Source organism: Humulus lupulus, chromosome 7, assembly GCF_963169125.1.
Source record: "Humulus lupulus chromosome 7, drHumLupu1.1, whole genome shotgun sequence".
Lineage (NCBI taxonomy): Eukaryota > Viridiplantae > Streptophyta > Magnoliopsida > Rosales > Cannabaceae > Humulus > Humulus lupulus.
Genome location: NC_084799.1, coordinates 76,469,192 through 76,488,400, shown reverse-complemented (window position 1 = coordinate 76,488,400; position 19,209 = coordinate 76,469,192). Strand labels below are relative to the sequence as shown.

General features: G+C 36.9%; 1 protein-coding gene and 2 long non-coding RNA genes across 3 annotated transcripts; all 3 read left to right on the top strand.

Annotated features, from left to right (window-relative positions):
- Positions 1-299: 299 nt before the first annotated feature.
- Positions 300-1,196, top strand: LOC133789730 (uncharacterized). The gene is made up of 3 exons (XR_009873676.1): positions 300-371; positions 879-925; positions 1,035-1,196. It is a non-coding gene; the product is annotated as an uncharacterized LOC133789730 (long non-coding RNA).
- Positions 1,197-3,269: 2,073 nt separating this feature from the next.
- On the top strand, positions 3,270-3,980 carry LOC133791866 (cold-regulated protein 2-like). Its single transcript, XM_062229774.1, has 3 exons — positions 3,270-3,297; positions 3,501-3,658; positions 3,872-3,980. Exons 2-3 carry the CDS (start codon positions 3,531-3,533, stop codon positions 3,978-3,980), a joined length of 237 nt encoding a protein of 78 aa, XP_062085758.1. The 5' UTR covers positions 3,270-3,297; positions 3,501-3,530.
- A 104-nt stretch (positions 3,981-4,084) lies between these two features.
- Positions 4,085-5,359, top strand: LOC133789728 (uncharacterized). Its single transcript, XR_009873675.1, has 3 exons — positions 4,085-4,145; positions 4,938-5,020; positions 5,185-5,359. It is a non-coding gene; the product is annotated as an uncharacterized LOC133789728 (long non-coding RNA).
- The last annotated feature ends 13,850 nt before the right edge of the window (positions 5,360-19,209 follow it).

Below are 19,209 nucleotides of genomic sequence, written 5' to 3'. Positions count from 1 at the left end.
ATACTAATGAAATGCCCATGAATGTTATAGTTGCATATTCATTAGTTATTCTTCCACTTTACTTAATAGCTCTAACATTCGGTTAGCATTGTAATGCACTCAAAAATGAATAAAAAAAATCTTCTCTTATCTTTCATAATTGTTATAATTTGTAAAAAGAAAATGGGAGTTACATTTCTAGAGCAATATTTCTTCATTGAAAGAAGGAAAGCTTCATTTAATAAAGACAACACTCTTGCTTACTTTGTTTTTGAAGTTTCACTTAATATGTTTCTGTGGAATTGTAGGATTTTTCTTATGTGGACTTCAACCATGCTTGTCTTAGAGATGTATTCTTCTCACGTGCAAACCTACAGTGTGCCAAGTTCCGGGTAGGTATTGCTTTAAAGTAATGCATCTATTTACGATATAATAGTTTTTGAAACATTAATAATATTACATTATTGCTGTGTACTAATTCAGTACACAAGATATTGCTGGAAATGAATTAGAAGTTTTTTTTAGGATGTTGAAGCTACCAGGGAAACTCTTTGGGTTAAGTTTGAATTTTGGGTAGCAAAATTGGTGTATAATGTTAAAAGTTTAAGGTAGTATTGTTCTCTGGTTTTGCCAGGGATTGGAATTGTGTTTTGTAATTTGTTAATTTACAATCCCCAAGTGTTTTGCATATTGTGCTTATTCATACCACATTTTCCTTGTATTAGCTTTACAATAAATACAAGTTTGTTTCTTTTGAAAAATAAATAAATAATAAAGGATTAAAGCTTGTTTATGTCTGTCTTGAAAACAGATTATTAATTTCCATGACCACTTGAAATTTTTATTCTGATCTTCTTATTTTGTTTTTCTTTTTGGGCTGGTATCTAATTTTGCCTTAGAATGTGGATGCTGAGGGTGCGATCTTTCATAATGCAATTTTGCAAGAGTAAGAAAGTTAAAGAGCTACTCTCTTTCAGTTCCTTATTCTCATATCTATTTTACTGAAGAAAAAAAAAACCAAAAAAAATTAAATGATCTTATTTTCTTTTGAAAAGATGTGAATTTACAGGGGCCAATCTTCGCGGAGCTTTATTAGCTGGTGCTAATCTTAAGAGTGCAAACCTACAAGGCAAACTCTCTACACTCTGATAATCATTAAGTAACTGTCATTAGACACATCATCTTGATCTTAAACAAAGTTTCGTTTCTTATCAAAAACCAAAAATGTCCTATATACAATTTGGCTCCACTCATGTATTTTCCTGTTGCATCATCTTGTATTTCTTGGTAATTGCATGTCTTTTTAATGTAAACTCTACTTTCATACAGATCCACCCTTTTTTCTTACTGTGATAAGAATAATCTTGAAAATCCCTTACCTTGTTACCATTTTATTTGGTTTTATTTGTTATGGTGTCATGGGGATATAAATACTCTATACCACTTACTGTAAGGGAGATTGGATATATTAAATTTGACAAACTCTTCAGTGTTTTCTCTCATTTTTGGGGTTTCTCTCCTTTGGCCATGGATTTAGCTTGATTTTATCTTTTATTTCCAATTTCACTGCATCAGTTTTCAACTATCAAATAGGATGGTGATGAAAGTGAAAACACCACAACATCATATTTCAGCTCTCCTTTGGCTTAATACTATTATAGATCTCTGCATTGTTTATTATATTCTTTATATTGATCTTGGGTCAGAATAACTGTAAACATCTTGTGTCACTTCTAAAAAAGTGTTCACAATGTATTTAAAAGATGATAATTTTCTTTGATATAAAAGATGTGGAGGATTTGTCCTACTTCATTTGCCTTCTTTTTATGCTTGTTAATTTCCTATCCTATGTAGTACTATCAATTTTTTTAGTACTCCTTGCCAACTTTTTTGTTTGAATAGTTTTCTTTTTTAGTTATTTTAATTTTAATTGCATAGTTTATCTAAGTTTATAGAGTTTTCTTTTGCAGATGCATGTTTAATTGGTAGTAGTTTCTGCCAGGCTGACCTCCGATCTGCACACTTACAGGTATAAGATTTTAAATTATATTACTTCTTCCTTTTTTTTTTTTTCTCTTTTTCTTTTATAAGATGCATCTACAAGATACTTGAACTCGGTATCATTCGCACACTCATCCACCCAACCACTCGAGCTAGCTGCTAATATAATCCATTATCCTTTTTGTTTTTACCATCTCAACTATATATTGATGAATGAGAGAATTTTATAATAGAAGAGCTTCCTAGGTATTCTTTTTAAGTTTACTTTAGCCTATAAGTAATCAAAGAAAGTAAAATGACATGGAGAAGATCATCCTAAAACCAAGCAAAATGTTTAAAGTTTTCTTTTTGGGGTTTTATTTATTTCTATTTTTCCTCTCTCAGAATGACGATCTTACTAATGCCAATTTAGAAGGAGCTATACTATAAGGAGCCAACTTGAAGGTAAATATTATTAAACTGTGTTTGTATTTATGCATTTTGGCTTTCATATATTAGTCATATGATATTTACCCTCTTGTGCATGTACAGTGCACACGCTCTTCCATTATCTTATAGGAAGCTTATGACTGATGCATTATCACCTTTGTTGGCTTTCTATCCCACAGGTAATTAAAAATTTAAGTAAGCTTTATCTTTTGGATTTATTGTTAAATTTTGTAATCTGTCATTTAAATGAAGAATATTCTTGCAGATGTTGAGCTGGATATGAATGGGAAACAGTTTTCTTGGCAAGTATGTTCAATTCTGAATTCTTTATATCTGAGTATAAGATAAATTTTGTATCTTGTCATGATCAAATAATAAATGAAGTTTTATCATTTTTTTTTTTTATGTAACTTGCAGATATTGATTATATTTTTGGGTAGTTGATGTTCAATTCATGTATATATGGTGAAGTGGTGGTTGATTACATCACTGATAGGGAACTTCTTTGATAAGATGCCTCTGTTAATATGTTCTTGTTTGTTTATTCCTTTTTAAGATGTTTATAGAAAACAGTTCTTTTGCCCATTTTTGAAACTGTTTTCTATACCTTTTGCCTTTGACCTTTTTTTACCTGTAAAAGGCTAAAGGTATAAGAAACAATTTTTGCTTTTTACCTGTTTTTGAAAACTGTTTTCTTTAATCATCTTAAAATGTATATTTTTGAGTTAAAATATATTTTAGTTTCATAAATGGCAATTCTATAGGTTGAGCTTGTGCTAACAATTCAATGACTTTGTATTGCTTAGAACTTAGGCTATCTGCAAACTTCCATTTATCGAAGAAACCCGCCTTCTCTAAGAAGTTGCCAGAGTAGAAAACACATTGACGGTATTCTTTTAAATTGCAACACCATTGTTTCTTTACGAACTAATCTAGGTCATCAAGTGCCATATAAAAAGAAAGGTGCTTACCTGTTAGGATTATAACCGTATAAAGTTAACTATTTCACCACTTTCTCATTTTATTTTCCTATATAAGTATGTGATGGGTTTTGTCTTTCGAGGTTTCTTATTGGGTATCTCTGTATGTAGGATGAGGAGAGTCAGAGGAACAAATTGGGTATGGATGTGATATTTGTTCATGTGACTTATCCTTTAGCAAAAAAGATAGTTTCTTTCTATAGAAGTAATATTGATCATCCGAACTTGATCAGTACTCAAGTCAAACAAGACATTGATCCAGAATCCAGGTATTTTGTCCGTTGTTTCTTTTTTATTTTCAAGATTTGGTGAAAATGTAGAGGTTTCCACATAGACATCCAGTATATTCTGTGAACATGAAAAATCTTTTCTCTAAATCAGAAGTCATTTTTACAAGATGACAAGAAATTTTGAATTAGTTCTTTCGTGCGAGCTTTTCACAATTTTAGTGCTAACCTTGCTGTATATCCGTAATCTTGCAGTGGTGGGATGAATGGTTACATTTTTGTTTCTAATAGACCAGTGCAGCCTGCGCAAATAGATTCACCAATTAGTGGCATGGATATGATTGCTGATAATAAAATCTTGTAAGTTGCATGTTACTTCCTCATCACGTCTGGACGTATACAAATGAGAATCTTTGCTATCATATTTGATAAATCTTTGTTTCTGTTTATTTAGGTCAGTGTTCTACAATGTCCAGCCTTCCATGTACACATTCCTAGACCACCAAGTGGAGTTCATTATCCAAATAAGGTACAATGGTTTGTATTTTTTATAGCAGTTAATATTCTAAATCTTGGAAGTTTAATGCAGCATAATTCTATGCGGGACTTGAAAAGAGTTCTGAAATTTTACTAGATAAGGATATACAACTTTCTTCGATAGCATGTGCTTCCAAACAATTCTCATTGGAACTAATGAAAATAAATTTTGGTAAGGAAACCTTTGAAAATATTTTAATCTGAACTAGTTAATTTGGTGGTAGTAACTCAAGAGGGGTAGCTCAAATGGTGAGGCATGTAATTTACTCCAACAAGATCTGTTGTTCAAATTTTTCCTGGGCACCTACATAGCAATTGCTATGGTTTCTTGTTCAAATTTTTTAGGTGGAGAGCCTAGTAAAAAAAAAAAAAAATTGGTTGTAGTAACTTTCATTACCAATGATTTATTTTTGTGTTTATGAATCAGTTTATTAACCTTGTTTGTTAGTTTTAGTCTGGACTCTAGAGTAATTGTTTGTGTGGCATTAATGATGCCTGGCATCTCAGCTTTTCCAATTAAATTGTGTGATTGGATTGGAAAACAAACATTTGGTTTTGAGCACCAATGGCACCTTTTAACTTTTAAATGACCTGATTTTTACACCTACCTTTTAATTTGAGACAGAGTGTTGATGGAAACTTTTCAATGAGAAAACTTACTTTATTTGATGCTCCCAGTTTCTCTTGCTTTGATTATAAACGCATGTATATAGTACACACACACACACACAAACACAAATATATAATTTGGGTCAAGCTGATTTTTGGTATTATGTTTATGCAGTCTATCCTCAAGAAGCATGTTAAACCCACACCATTTTTTTGGCATGAGAAGTCTGCTGTTGTTGGACGGTTGCATTCTTTAAGGTGAGAAGGCCCTAATATTATCTTTTTATAGAGCAGATTTTGCTTGTAGTATAATTGCATGGCCAGCTGATAAAGTTATAATTAGGTAATTAACTTTTTTTACGTACTCTTTTAGTTTACTATAACTTTAAGTTGAAGCATTACTTATTTAAATTTTGTTGTAGCTAAACAAATGGACTCACAACAAAGACAAGTGCACAAAGGATGATGAATTGAAGGATGGAGCAAGTTTCACGCATGGTTTACTTTTGTGTTTCTTGTAATGTTTCTATTTTTCATTTTTGAAGTAAAAATTGTTCAAGATTATAAAACTTTATTATGTTATGCTTTCAAACTTAAGTTAGACCTAAGATCTCATGCAGTAGACACATTCATGGTTTGAATTAGTTATTGTTTAATGTAATACTTATGGTTTATCAATCTATTGAGAATTACATTTTACGATTAATTTTGAATTTTTTTTTTATCAAAATACAATAATGAAAATCTTTTAATTAAAAAAAAACCATATAAGTATACTTATCAAAATAAAATTTAAAATTTTATTACTATATGTTATGATTTAAAAACATATTATAAGCGTAAAATCGTTATGGTTTATATAATATAACAAACTAAAAATGTTATCAAAATAATCAAATGTAACTGTTGAAAAGTGTTATGAAAAAAGTACAAGATTAAACTTCAAATTTATAACCAAAAACTCTATCTAAATGTTATTATTTGAATATTATAGCACCTAAAAATGTGTTATTGAATAGTTTAAGATAACACCGAACATAACATTCAAAAACTGTTATAGAAAAGACTGGACTTTTAATAACAGGGGCTCTGTTAGCATTTTCAGAAGTGCTATCAATAGTCCCGGTTAGCAGTTTTTAAGTGTTATGAATACTGTTTTTTCTTGTAGTGAGAAACAGTCAAAACATCAAAGTTAAAAGCTTAGAATTTCTTACCTTTAGTGGGAATTCGGTTTCAAGACAACCTCTACACCTCCTTAGCTTGCTCTTCCTCATTCTTTGGCTTGAATTCCCTAAAGTCCCCATCAGATTCAACTTAAACACCATAGTTCAAAAACCAAAACCAGAAACTGAAGAACTCTAAAGTCTTACCTCAGGTGATGTTGTGTTCTTGCTAAACCCCTACCAGTTCTTCAAACCTAGCTTAGGATCCTTGATGCTCAGCCTAACCCAGCTCTCCTCTGAGCTTTGCTCCAAGAAAACCCAAGAAAAGTGGTGAGAGAACCACAAACCGACCCTAGAGAAAACTCTCTGTTTTCCTCTCCTTTCTCTTTTCTTTCTTTTCCTTCTTCAGACTTCTGTAGTATTCTACCACTTCCACTAACATAAAGCCTCAGTAATAACCATCTTTAAAAATCCAAATGACCTGAATGCCCTCCCTTTTATTTCTAACCCTTTAATCCACTTAAGGGCATTTTAGTCATTTCACCCCAATTCCCGCTAACTCCTCGAGTGTCTCTAATATTTACCGCTTACTACCCAATACCTAATTAATCAGCAATAATATTCCTCGATATCAAAATAGACTCCAGTATACTCACTAAATTCCCATTTATACCCCCAGGCTCACCCCGAGCCGGGTATAAATCCCCGCCATGAATTTTTCGCTAATCTGCTCACTAGGATCGTCTGGAGTCACATATCACAAATATATCTACATAATAATGTGGTCTCAACATTATCCTACCAATATACATACAAGTACACAATTACGCTCTCAATGAGCCAAATTACCAAAATACCCTCACAGCAGAGTATATTGCCCCATGCATGCCTTTATCATCATATAATAATATGACCCACATAATCATGCATATAATCATATAATAGCACAGCGAATCAATTATGGCCCTCCCAGCCTCCTAATCAAGGTCCTAAACGTTATTAGGAAATTTGGGTCGTTACACAGGGCCAAAGGCCTAGGTAACTGCTTGTCACATGGCTAGGGAGCGGAATCCCACGGTTATGACTCTATGGTCATGCGGTAGGTTATCTTGGTGACTAGTTCATCAAACACCTATCTTGGTTAAGCTAGTGAAATGATCACTTATCTATTAAGCCCTGGTGACTCTATCGTCACATGGCTAAAGGGAACGGAACCCACCTTAGTGACTATTACAACTGTCACTCTTCTATTTGGGATAAAAGCCCTGGATGATTATTATGATCATCGGTTGATGTTGTGTATTTATCATTACGTGAACCCATTTTCCTTTCTGAATAGGGCTGTTTTGCTAGGCGTGTGCCTTATGATTTGATGACATGTTATTACTGTTCATGAGCATATTAAGTTTTCTTGTTGGGCTTCGGCTCACGGGTGCTATGTGGTGCAGGTAAAGGCAAAAGAAAGTTGGACCATCCTTGAGTTGGAGAGCTTAGGTGATGATGTGTACATATGCAGCTGCTCGACCACCACGGCCGAGGTTTGAAGAGGAACTAGGGTTAAACCCTGTTTTGCCGCTTAGATTGGCTGGTTGTTAATATTTTCTTGTAATAGACCTCTAAATTATATTTTTGGGATCCCAATGTATATAATAAACGTTCTAATGAAACGTTACTTCTTAACCAAAAAATTTAATCCCTAAACTCTAATCATACTTAGTTACACGATTTTGGCCAAATGACTCGATTAGTGAGTTAGCACTGTTTTCAATGTGCACCGTAACGGTCCCTGGAGTTTAAGGCATTACACTAAATACCCAAAATTCCTCTTGACTCACCCCAAGTCAAGTATTGGTCCCGTTGTGACATTCCCGCTAACTTGCTCCATAGGATCACCTCGTACTGAGTAACCAAAATATATCCACATAATAATGTGGTCTCACATAGATATCACATATATGCCAAATGTACCCATAACCGTCCAAATTACAAAAATTGCCCTTCTGAGAAGAAATGGGCCCACATGCTTATTTAATACACCTAAACATGCATATCTAGTCATATTATAATATAACTCACATAATCATGCAATGATACACATATATATCACATAAGCACATAATTTCCAAATTTTCCATCCTGGCCCCCTAATCAAGGCCCTAAGCCTTATTAGGTAATTTGGGATGTTACAGTAGGTGTGATGCTCGTGGCTACAACAGGGCTTCTTGTAAAGCTGACTATAAATTCAATGTATCAGTTTGGACTCCTTTGTATTTTATTCACTCTGTTTTGATGGGTTTCCCATGTCTTTTTATTCATGGTTTCCATGTTGTTTTTTTCTTGATTCATGTTGGATAATATATCTATTAAATTTTAAAATTGATTCTGGATATGCTCGATGCATGCTGGATTCATACTCGATAATAGTTATTTAATAGATCTATTAAATTTAAAAGATATAATCTGGATATGCTCGATGCATGTTCGATAATAACTCGATATAGCTCGATGCATCCTCGATAATATACCTATTAAATTTAAAAGATTAAATCTGGATATGCTCGATAATAGCTCGATATGCTCAATAATAGCTCGATATAGGATCGATGGTTTTTACAAAATGGAAAAAAAGCAGAACTTGTAATTTTTTCCCCTAAAGAACCTATATATGTACACAATCATCGTCAAAAAATGAAGAGCCGAGCATTCTCAAATTTTGATACTATACTCGCTCTTATAAAATATGTCCAATCATAAAAAAAAAAACTATATACTAGTATCAGTTGATAGTGTCTAATGGAATCCCATCAAGGTCGCACATTCTGATACCACAAGTCCGTCATCCACTTGCTCCTAAACAGATCAATATTTTCATTGCAAATGGCGTCTAATGGAAGCCCGACCATAAGATGCTTGACATGCTTGATAGCATACATACCACAATCTCCACTGTAAAAGACATATAAACATTAAACGCACAATATTATAAATTTGCTTAAAAAGTGAAATTTTATAATGATGATGTTGTTTACCTTCTCTTAGACTGAGGGACCTTGTAACGCCCTGGATAGCCAATACCGCTACATTTTGTACTTATAAAGGTGCAAGACTTGCTAGTCAAGCCATTAATTTAAAAATGTGTCACTAAACATGTATGAGCTAGGGTTAAAAAGGTTTTGGTCTCAAAAGTTTCATTTCATATAATTAAACTGTTATATACATGGGATCCCAAAAGGAACGAAGTTAAAAAGTTGAATTACAGACTTCCAAAATAATACAAACAACTGTTAGCCATACTAAGGCAAAATGGACAATCTTTGGGTCTCGCGTCCCTGTCTAAACCTCAATCGTGGCGGTTGAGCAGCTGGCCATGTACATTCCGCTCGCAGAGCTCTCCTGATCAAGGTTGGTCAAACTTGCCCTTGCCTTTACCTGCACCATGTAGCACCCGTGAGCCAAGGCCCAGCAAGAAAACATGTGTAACACAAATAGTGATAACAGATAGTAAATTCATTAAGCATGAACTCTCATCTAATAATCCACATTAATCATTCAACATTTATTCAGAATTATGGATGCAATCAAACACTTATAACATTCATATCACATAATAATCAGGGCCGACAACTTAGGCCGCACCCTTTGTTTACCCCACTAACTCTAGCACGCTTAAACCGAGCTCAGTGCATATTAAGCTGTCCTTGGCTACCAGTGGCCAAGCCTCGCCCTGTGCGCTAGTGTAACCCTTGGCACCCTTAGGTCGTTGGTTCACTAATTAGCTTGCATGGCATAATACCATCTTTTCAAGCATATACTACAGGGAACCCTTATTCCCGTCACATATATTCAACCAGGTGCAGTTTTCTTACCTTTGATCTTTGTAGTTTTGGTTTACGAGCAACACTCCTCAAGCACGATCCGTTCCCGAGCTTAAGCTTTTATCACCTAGTCACAACCAAGGTATAGGGTTCCATTAATATTCAAATTAGGGGTTCTAGTTATAATACTAACTTCCGGGAATCCAAATCCCACCAAGCACGGTGGTGAAATCGATCCCGAGCATTCTAGACCACATTCCCATGCCTAAAATTCCCAAATGTTTAAGTGCATAACCAAGGGCTGCGACCCTTGAAGCTTAGCCGCGACCCTGCCCTCAAAACAGAGCCAAGGGCTTTCCTGGAAGGAGACACGCACTGCGTCCCTTGCCTTGGGCGCTGCGGCACTCACCTTTGGTCGAGCCTCCTTGGCTCATCTTCAACCTAGGGCCGCAGCGCTCTAGAACAGAGCCGCGGCCCTTCCCTTCGAGCCCAGAAATTTCACCATTTCAATCCTTAAAACCTTACCCAAAATCACCCCAAAGCTTCCTAATTCAAAAATAAACATTCCCAACACCTCTAGGATAACTTTAGAAACATAACTCAACAGAAAATTTAGCCTAAAACTCATAGAAATCCATGTTTCAATCTCTGAAACTCAAGAACCTCAAAACACCCAACCAGCCATGCAAAACTCGAATTTACACCTCTAATTATGAGTTAGAGCTTACCTCTTCAGTTGCACTCCTTCTCTAAGCAAACTCCCAGCTAAATCTCAAGTTTATCAGCTCAAATTCAACCTTAAACATTAACAACACAATCATCTCAGTACCCAGCTAAGAACTCAAAGCTTCTAACTTCAAAACACAGTTAATTCTTACCTTAGCTTTGATTAAGTTCTTGATTGATTCTTGAGCTAAGCCTTTAAATCACTTCTTCAATCCACTAAACTTCAGTTGAATTCCAGCAAATTACCTCTGTTTTCTTATGTTTTCCTTTGAGAAAGAGAAGAGCTGAGAAGAAAGTCTAAGTCGGTTTATTTCTTCTGTCTACAACTTTTTATTTTTAGTAAGTTATCCTTATCACTTAGGTCAACCTAAGGCTCGGGGTGCCGGAAACGTCCCCGAGGGCAAAACGGTAAAAGCCCCCAATATTCCCGCCTAGACTTCCTAACCTCAAATATATCTCCATATATTTATTTTCATAACCCAATAGTCTAAATAGTTACCCGATACCTGAAATACCCCTGACTTGTCAAAAGTCAAATGTTAAGCCCTGTTGTGACTTTTCCCCGCTAACTAGCCCTAGGATCACCTCGAGTCGTGCTCTGCAGACCTACCCACATAATAATGTGGTTCTCACAATTACCATATATGCATATCACATTAATACCAATATAATCACACAAGCATTATTAATCATATAATTATGCATTTAAATCCATAAAATCATTCAAATTACATTTAACCCAATAATGCCCTCCTGACACACTAATCAAGGCCCTTAAGCCTCATTAGCAAATTTGGGGTCGTTACAGACCTCGTGTCGCTGTAGGCACCTGTTAGTTTTTTATCATGTGATTGACAGTGCAGCGGAAGCATAAGATAACATTTCAATGCGATAATAAAAATTATTAAAGTATGAGAACGAATTACTCTAGGAACCATAACTAGAATGGGATCTTTCGAATGCAACATGAATCTGAATAAAAAGAAAAATAAATACCTTTTTGTAAATGTAGAACACGTGTAGATCAAATAGCGTCTTAGCCTCTTAACCCACCATCTTTCATACTATGGCTCGTACAAAGAGGAGACAAGTGGATTTTTATGATATTTGGTAGGATACACAAGAAGACACTTTTGAATCTCAACACATGAGAAAGTGTTCTTCTCACAATACAAAGAGAACAAAGTTCTCTATTTTTCTCTCTTGGAAAATGATGTGAAATTGCATCTGATGTCTCATCTCTTTTTCTTGATGTTATAATCTATTAATATAACAATAGAAAGAAGACCTAGCCCTAATATCATTGAGCCTATGTGTGGGTCATAGTCTATTTGGACTGTGGTTGGCACCAACTACAGGGCTTTGGGCCTTGTGGTATTTTATCTCTGTAAAATGTTATGTTTTTGGGTCTTTATCATATTATTTTATGTATTTTACAATTATACCACAAAATTAAATACGATTAAATTAATTTTCAATAAAAAATTAACAATATAATTTTATTTTCCATTAAATATTATTTCATAAATAATATTTTAAATATTATTTCACAAATAATATTAATTTGTGAGGAAAAATTAATACTTTATTATTTTTAATTATTTTCTTTTAATACCAAAATTCTACCTCCGTGTTATCGAGCTAGTACGGGCACAATATGAACCCGTAGTTCTAAGCTCCAATAATTTAATTAGTTTCACTAACTCATAGTTCCATTAATTAATTTATTAGCTATGAATTATTCCACTAGAAATTCATAGATGAATTCTCACAACTACAGTCTTATATTATTAGAAGTTATGACTATAAAGTCGTCCATTGATTTAGTCATTGCATGAGTTATGAACCTCTGGTAGTTGTTCATAATTAGAGTTATGTCTTAATGTCCATTAATATCTCTAATTATGTCTTTATCAATTAGTTTCATTGATCCTCTAATAAAAAATATTCTATAAATTTAATTACAAATGAAATTTTTTGTTCCCTAACATAAATTTAGCGCTCCATGTTCAAGCCCTGAAGCAACACTAAAAGGAACAACTAATCTCCTTTCATTTAAGTAAGGAGTAGATTCCATATCTGTGAAGTATGTGCCCAACCACTTGTAGTTCTATGACTCCAAGATATCAAGAATTCGGTCGTAGGAATATTGAACATTACCCAATAAGTCAAAAGTCATAAAATCACAAATAGGAGTTCATTACTCACTTTAGAATTGAGGCCAAGTCTCAAAAGACCATCGATTGATGAATGTTGAACTTTTATATTTTAACGGAGATTATCAGAATTTATTTCTTTCAACGTGTCACAGTCAAGTATAATCTTGATTGTATATGGTACCTCTATCTTTTGGTGTCGCTACACTTAACAGTCTGGATAAACTAATTTGTCTTAAACAGAAGATAGACCGTACTCATAATCTTTATTAGATAAAGCTCCCACTTTATTTAGCGATTATAGACAGATTTTATATTATTATATTGAATTAAATCCTCTTGTATATATATATATATATCATTATGCATATGCTTAATTCATGAGTGCAAAATATTAACTTTATTTTATTAGCAGTAATCGTTCATGCAAAAATATGCTTTAAGGGCACAAATTTCAACAATCTCCCACTAGCCTAAAGCAAATGAGACATGTCGCGTAATCCTAAATCTAAGAAATGGCTATCAAAACTTGCAGCACACAACATCTTCGTAAAGGGATCAACATAGTTGTTCCTTGATTCAATCTTCTGAACGATTACATCCCTCTATGTTCTATCTTTCTTATGAGATGGTATTTACACTCTATATTCTTGGCTCTCTTATGGCTTCTCTGATCTCTTGAGTTGGCAACTGCTCCACTGTTGTCACAGTAGAGTGTTAGGAGTAATGCCTTAAAAGCATGTAAATATATTTTATTGATTTAAATAAAAGTACAATTTTATTATATTTGAATGTTATAATTACTGGTTGAATTAATTATATAATAATATCAAGATCCTTATTCATTCATGAGAATATGATCTTGTATTAGTACGAGAGAATTAAGATCATATATAATGAATAAAATAGTCAGCAACATATTAAAGCAAGGAATCTTTAATGAATGGTTACTGTAGCAACCCAAATTTGCTAATAAGGCTTGGGGCCTTGATTAGTGTGCTTGGAGGGCAATAATTTTTATATTGTATTAATATAAGTGAATTTAATGAATATGTGATTAGAATGCATGTTTAGGCGATTAGATATGCATGTGGGCCCCGTTTGGTGGTTAAGGGCATATTTGTAATTTTAGCCCGTTGAGGGCATAAATGTGATAATGGTGATATATTTGTGATGCACGTTCCGAGACGGTCCTAGGGAGATGTTTCGCTAAAGGTTGCAACGGGGTTAAATACTCAGCTTGGGAGAAGCCTAGGGGTATTTTGGGAATATTATAACTTGAGTTTGGGAATCTTTGAAGTAATGGTTAGTGGTACTTTGGTAACTCGGGTAATTATAAGTAACTCTTGAGGATAGTTACTTTAAGTGTGAAAGTGTTATTTTTGCAAGAGGATAGGGAAAGTCTAGGTTGCCCTTGAGGATTAGTTAGAAGATAGATTAGAAGGGAGGGCAATTGGGTCTTTTGGTTTAGGGGATAGATAACTTTGGCTGAATGAAAAGTTAGAACGTTCTCACCTCTTTGTTTATGCAAGAGTTGTGTTGGGGAGCTCTAGAGAAAACAAGGGGAAAACAACAAAGAAGAAAGGAGCTGAGCTTCTTTGAGGCTAGGACGGAAATCAAGGCTGAGAATTGGGTTAACTAGAATCAAGCAAAGGCCAAGGTTAATTCAGAGGTAAGATTTCATATTTGATTTTTAGGTTTCTTTGCTTATTTTGAGAATTTGGGTTGAGTGGTGAAAGTTGGATTTGTGGCTTGATATTGTGAGAATTCAGCTTGGGAAGCAAAGGGGTTTAGCTTGGAGTTGGAATTGGAGGAAGCCCAGAGTTGAATTTCAGTTTGAGGTAAGAATTTCGTGCATCTTTGAAGTTGGTTGCTAGTGTGGTTTAAGATTTCTGAAGGGTGGTTCTAGTTTTGTAAGTTCTGGTTTAAGTTTTATGAAGTTCTTAGCCAATTTGTGGATCATGAGTTTGAATGTGTGTTTGGGCTTGTTACTGATGTTTTAGAGTTGCCATGTCGTCTATTTGGGGTTTTGGAATGAATTTGGGACTTAGGTATGCCTTGATATCGATTTGGGAGTGTTTTGGCTCGGGAAAATGTTGGGAAAAACCTAGATTTCTGAGTTTGCGTATAGGCGCCGCAGCCCTGTTCTTCTATGCCGCGGCGCTAGGATGAATCAGGGGAAGGGAACCTCTCTGGATGCCGCAGCCCCTAAGGGTTAGTGCCGCGGTGCTAGGCCATTTCTAGGTAGGGGAAATTTTCAGTTTTAGGCTTTTTCCCAGGGGGCTCGGGGGACGCTTTCGCCACCTTGTGTGCGGACCCGGGAGGTCCCGAGAGCTCGGGATTGGTTCTGGGAGATGTTTATGAATTTATTAGTAATGAGAGTGTGATGTATGTGTTGTGACTAGGTTTTCAGCGAGTCTCGGGTTAGAGGACCGTGCTCGAGGGTTCAGTGCTCAAGAAGCTCGGATCACAGGTAAGAAAGCTGGTGTACCCATAGAGCAGGGCGAGGCCCCATAGTTGTATTGCAGGGCATGGCCCTATATGATTATGTGTTGAGTGTAGCCCATTGGTTATGTTAGTATTGTTTAAGTTATGTTTAATATGTTGTGTATGCATATATGTGAATGATCGGCAAGAGCTGAGAACGGTGAAGGCCGGGAATGGCAAAGGTCGGGAACGACGAAGGCCGAGAACGACAAAGGGGCCGGGAGCAGCGTTTAGCTCATGGAGTGCGAGTTGCCAGGGTAAGACCCTAAAGGATACCTGGGATATCCTTACGGTATAGACCGTAATCCAGGGCCTGGTAAAGCGCCTGGGACGTCATGGCCGTATGTGTTTAGCTCGTTGGCGAATTTGTTATATACTGAGTGGTTCTTATGCGTATGTTATCTATTTATGTGGAGTTTTCTTGCTAGGCTTCGGCTCACGGGTGCTCTGTGGTGCAGGTAAGGGCAAGGAGAAAGTCAACCGACCATGAGTATGGAGAGCATGAGGCGGCGCGTACATGTCTGGTCTGCCTAGCTGTCACGGCTAGAGGTACTTTTTTTTAAGATGCTTTTAAAGAACCCTATTTTGTCGTATAGTCGACTTTAAATATATTTTGAGTTGTAAATATTTATAAACAGTATTTTGGGATCCCAAATGTTAAACGTTTTATGATTTTTAGTAAATGGAATTATTTTCAAAGTTTATGACACTACTTATGGTTTAATTACACGTTTGCCTAAAACCTCGATTAGCTTGTTAAAAGCATGGTTTAAACTCACTTAGCAACGACTCTAAGGAAGTAGGGCGTAATAACTTGGTATCAGAGCGAGCCATGGTTTATTGGTTCTGGAGATTGACCGAACATGTACGCTCACTGTCAATGACAAGCTCGACTCAGGGTTGGTTGGTATGATTGATTAATATGCTTGAATATGTGCTTGAGTGCCCTGTTTGCCTTCTTATTTCATATAGAGCATGATGAATGAGTTAACATATGCATGATGCTAGGGCATGGCCCGTTGTGTGTTATATGTTATCTGTATGTTATGTGGATTGCTGTTTTTGGTTGACTGTTGTTATTGGGAGGTGGTGTTGGACTTTGTTATCATGCCTGATGAGTGGCGTCATTGATTGCAGGCATATAGTTGTGATGCCTCGACAATCATCTAGACTCCACGGCAGTCGGGCCGAGGATGACAATCAGGGTCAGGACCCTCCACCTGCCCCATAGAATTGGCAACAAATGTTTGCCGAAATGGAAGCAAGGTTGCAACGAACAGAAGAAGAACTTCGACAGTTGAGGCAGCAGGCCCCTCCACTGGTCACTGGGTTACCAGTTCAGTAGGTTGTGGCGCTAGTGCTGGTTAAGCTTGTGATGGAAAACAGGTGGGAACCTTTGTATGAAAGGTTTAGAAAGCAGCATCCTCCCACCTTTGAGGGTGGATCAGACCCACTGCGGGCAGAGTAGTGGATGAACATGGTTTCCTCTATCCTGGATTTTATGAGGGTTGAGGGGAACAAGAGGGTTTCTTGTGCCAGTTGCATGTTTAGAGAAGATGCCTGCATCTGCTGGGATGTAGTGGTTCAGAGAAGGAATGTGACAGTCATGACTTGGGAAGAATTCAGGAATATCTTCAACGAGAAATATTACAGTGTAGCAGTCCGACCTGCAAAGGTTGCTGAGTTCATCAACCTGACTCAGAACTGGTTGACCGTGACAGAGTATGCTTTGAAATTTGATCGATTGGCAATGTTCGCGCCAGATTTAGTGCCGAATGATGCGGCAAGAAGAAACAGGTTTGTACTGGGATTGAACATTATGATCGCCCATGATGTGAAGATCACCTTGGATCTAGAGACTACTACCTATGCTCAGGTTGTGGACAAGGCCCTTACAGCTGAGGGGGCTGAGGACCAGATTTGGGGAGAGAGCGCTGTTAGGCGCGATGCTAGGAGGACGGTGCCTCCTTTTATTGGATCCAGTCGGGGTAGTGGCCCCAGTGAGCAGAAGAGGAAGGCCCCAGATTCCTTTGTTCCTCCATGTTTTGATAGGAGGGCACGGGGTGCTTTTGGTGGCCGTCAGGGCGGAAGTAACAATTGGAGGAGTTTCTCAGTGTGTCCTCGGTGCAGACGACGACACCAGGATGAGTGCAGGATCAGGGCCTGCTTTGTCTGTAGGAGTGCTAATCATTTGAATAAGGACTGCCTTCAAGTCAGGAAGGAGGAGTCGAAACAGGGTGATAGTCCCGCTCCTGCCAGAGTGTTCACTTTGACTCGGACTGAGGCAGAGGCTAGCCCCTCAGTTGTGACAGGTCAGATTTCTAGTGCTGGGTCTTTGTATATTGCATTGTTTGATTCAGGAGCTACCCACTCGTTTGTGTCTACTAGGGTGATAGATCAGCTGTGTAGACCTAGTGTTTTGTATGCTAGGGGTTTTCAAACTTTGTTGCCAACTGGGGAACTGGTAGTCTCTAGGAGATGGGTTAGAGCTTTACAAGTAGAGGTAGATGGTAGGGAATTGCATATTGATCTGATTGAGCTTGCGATGGATGACTTTGATATGATCCTAGGGATGGATTGGTTAGCAAGGTATGGGGCGATGATAGACTGCAAGCGTAGGATGGTGACTTTTGAAACAGAAGGGGAGGTACCCTTTGTATTTGTGGGGACGTCTAGTGGACCGCGAATACCCATGATTTCAGCATTGAAGGCTAGAGACCTGATGCAGGAAGGCTACATAGGATTCTTAGCAAATTTTGTGGATACCTCTAGGGTTGAGTCAGTTGGACCAGGTGAAACTAGATTGGTGTGTGAATTTCCAGATTTATTTCCAGCAGATCGGCCAGGCTTGCCGCCGCAGCGGGAGATTGACTTTGTTATAGAGTTAGCGCCAGGGGTGGAGCAAGTATCTAGAACACCTTACAGAATGGCTCCGGCAGAGTTGAAAGAGTTAAAGATTCAGTTACAGGAGTTACTGAATTTGGGGTTCATCAGACCGAGTTCCTCACCATGGGGTGCTCCAGTGTTTTTTGTTAAGAAGAAGGATGGATCTCTTAGGATGTGCATTGACTACAGGGAGCTGAACAAGCTGACCATTAAGAATAAGTATCCATTACCTAGGATCGATGACTTATTTGACCAGCTACAGGGAAGTACAATGTTTTCCAAAATTGATCTCCGATCAGGTTACCATCAGTTAAGGATCAAAGAAGAGGACATACCAAAGACCACTTTTCGCACAAGGTATGGACACTATGAATTCCTGGTCATGTCCTTTGGATTAACCATGCCCCAACAGCTTTTATGGATATGATGAATAGGGTTTTCAAGGACTATTTGGACAAGTTTGTGATTGTGTTCATCGACGACATCTTAGTGTACTCTTAGTCAGAGACAGAGCATGAGCAACATCTGCGGTTGGTATTGCAGCGGTTAAGGGAGCATAGGTTATATGCTAAGTTTAGTAAGTGTGAGTTTTGGCTACCGCAAGTCACGTTTCTGGGCCATATCGTTAGTAAGGAGGGGATTATGGTTGACCCAAGTAAGATTGAGGCAGTAAGAGATTGGCCTAGACCGAGCAACGTTCCTAAATTTAGAAGTTTTCTGGGATTGGCAGGATATTATCAGCGGTTTGTTGAGGGGTTCTCCAAGATAACTACACCGTTGAAAAAATTGACGAAGAAGAAGACAAAGTACGTTTGGACGGACAGATGTGAGAATAGTTTTAAAGAGTTGAAGCGGCGACTGATCACCGCTCCAGTGTTGAGTTTGCCGACAGATAATGAGAAATTTGTGGTTTACTGTGATGCTTCTAGAAAAGGTTTAGGGTGTGTGTTGATGCAAGCTGGTAAGGTGATAGCTTATGCAATGAGACAGTTAAAGGAGTATGAGCAAAGATATCCCACGCATGATTTGGAGTTGACAGCGGTGGTATTCACACTTAAGATTTGGAGACATTACTTATATGGTGAGAAGTGCGAGATATACACTGGCCATAAAAGTCTGAAGTATTTCTTTACTCAGAAGGATTTGAATATGCGCCAAAGACGGTGGTTGGAGTTGGTTAAGGATTATGACTGTGATATCCTATACCATCCTGG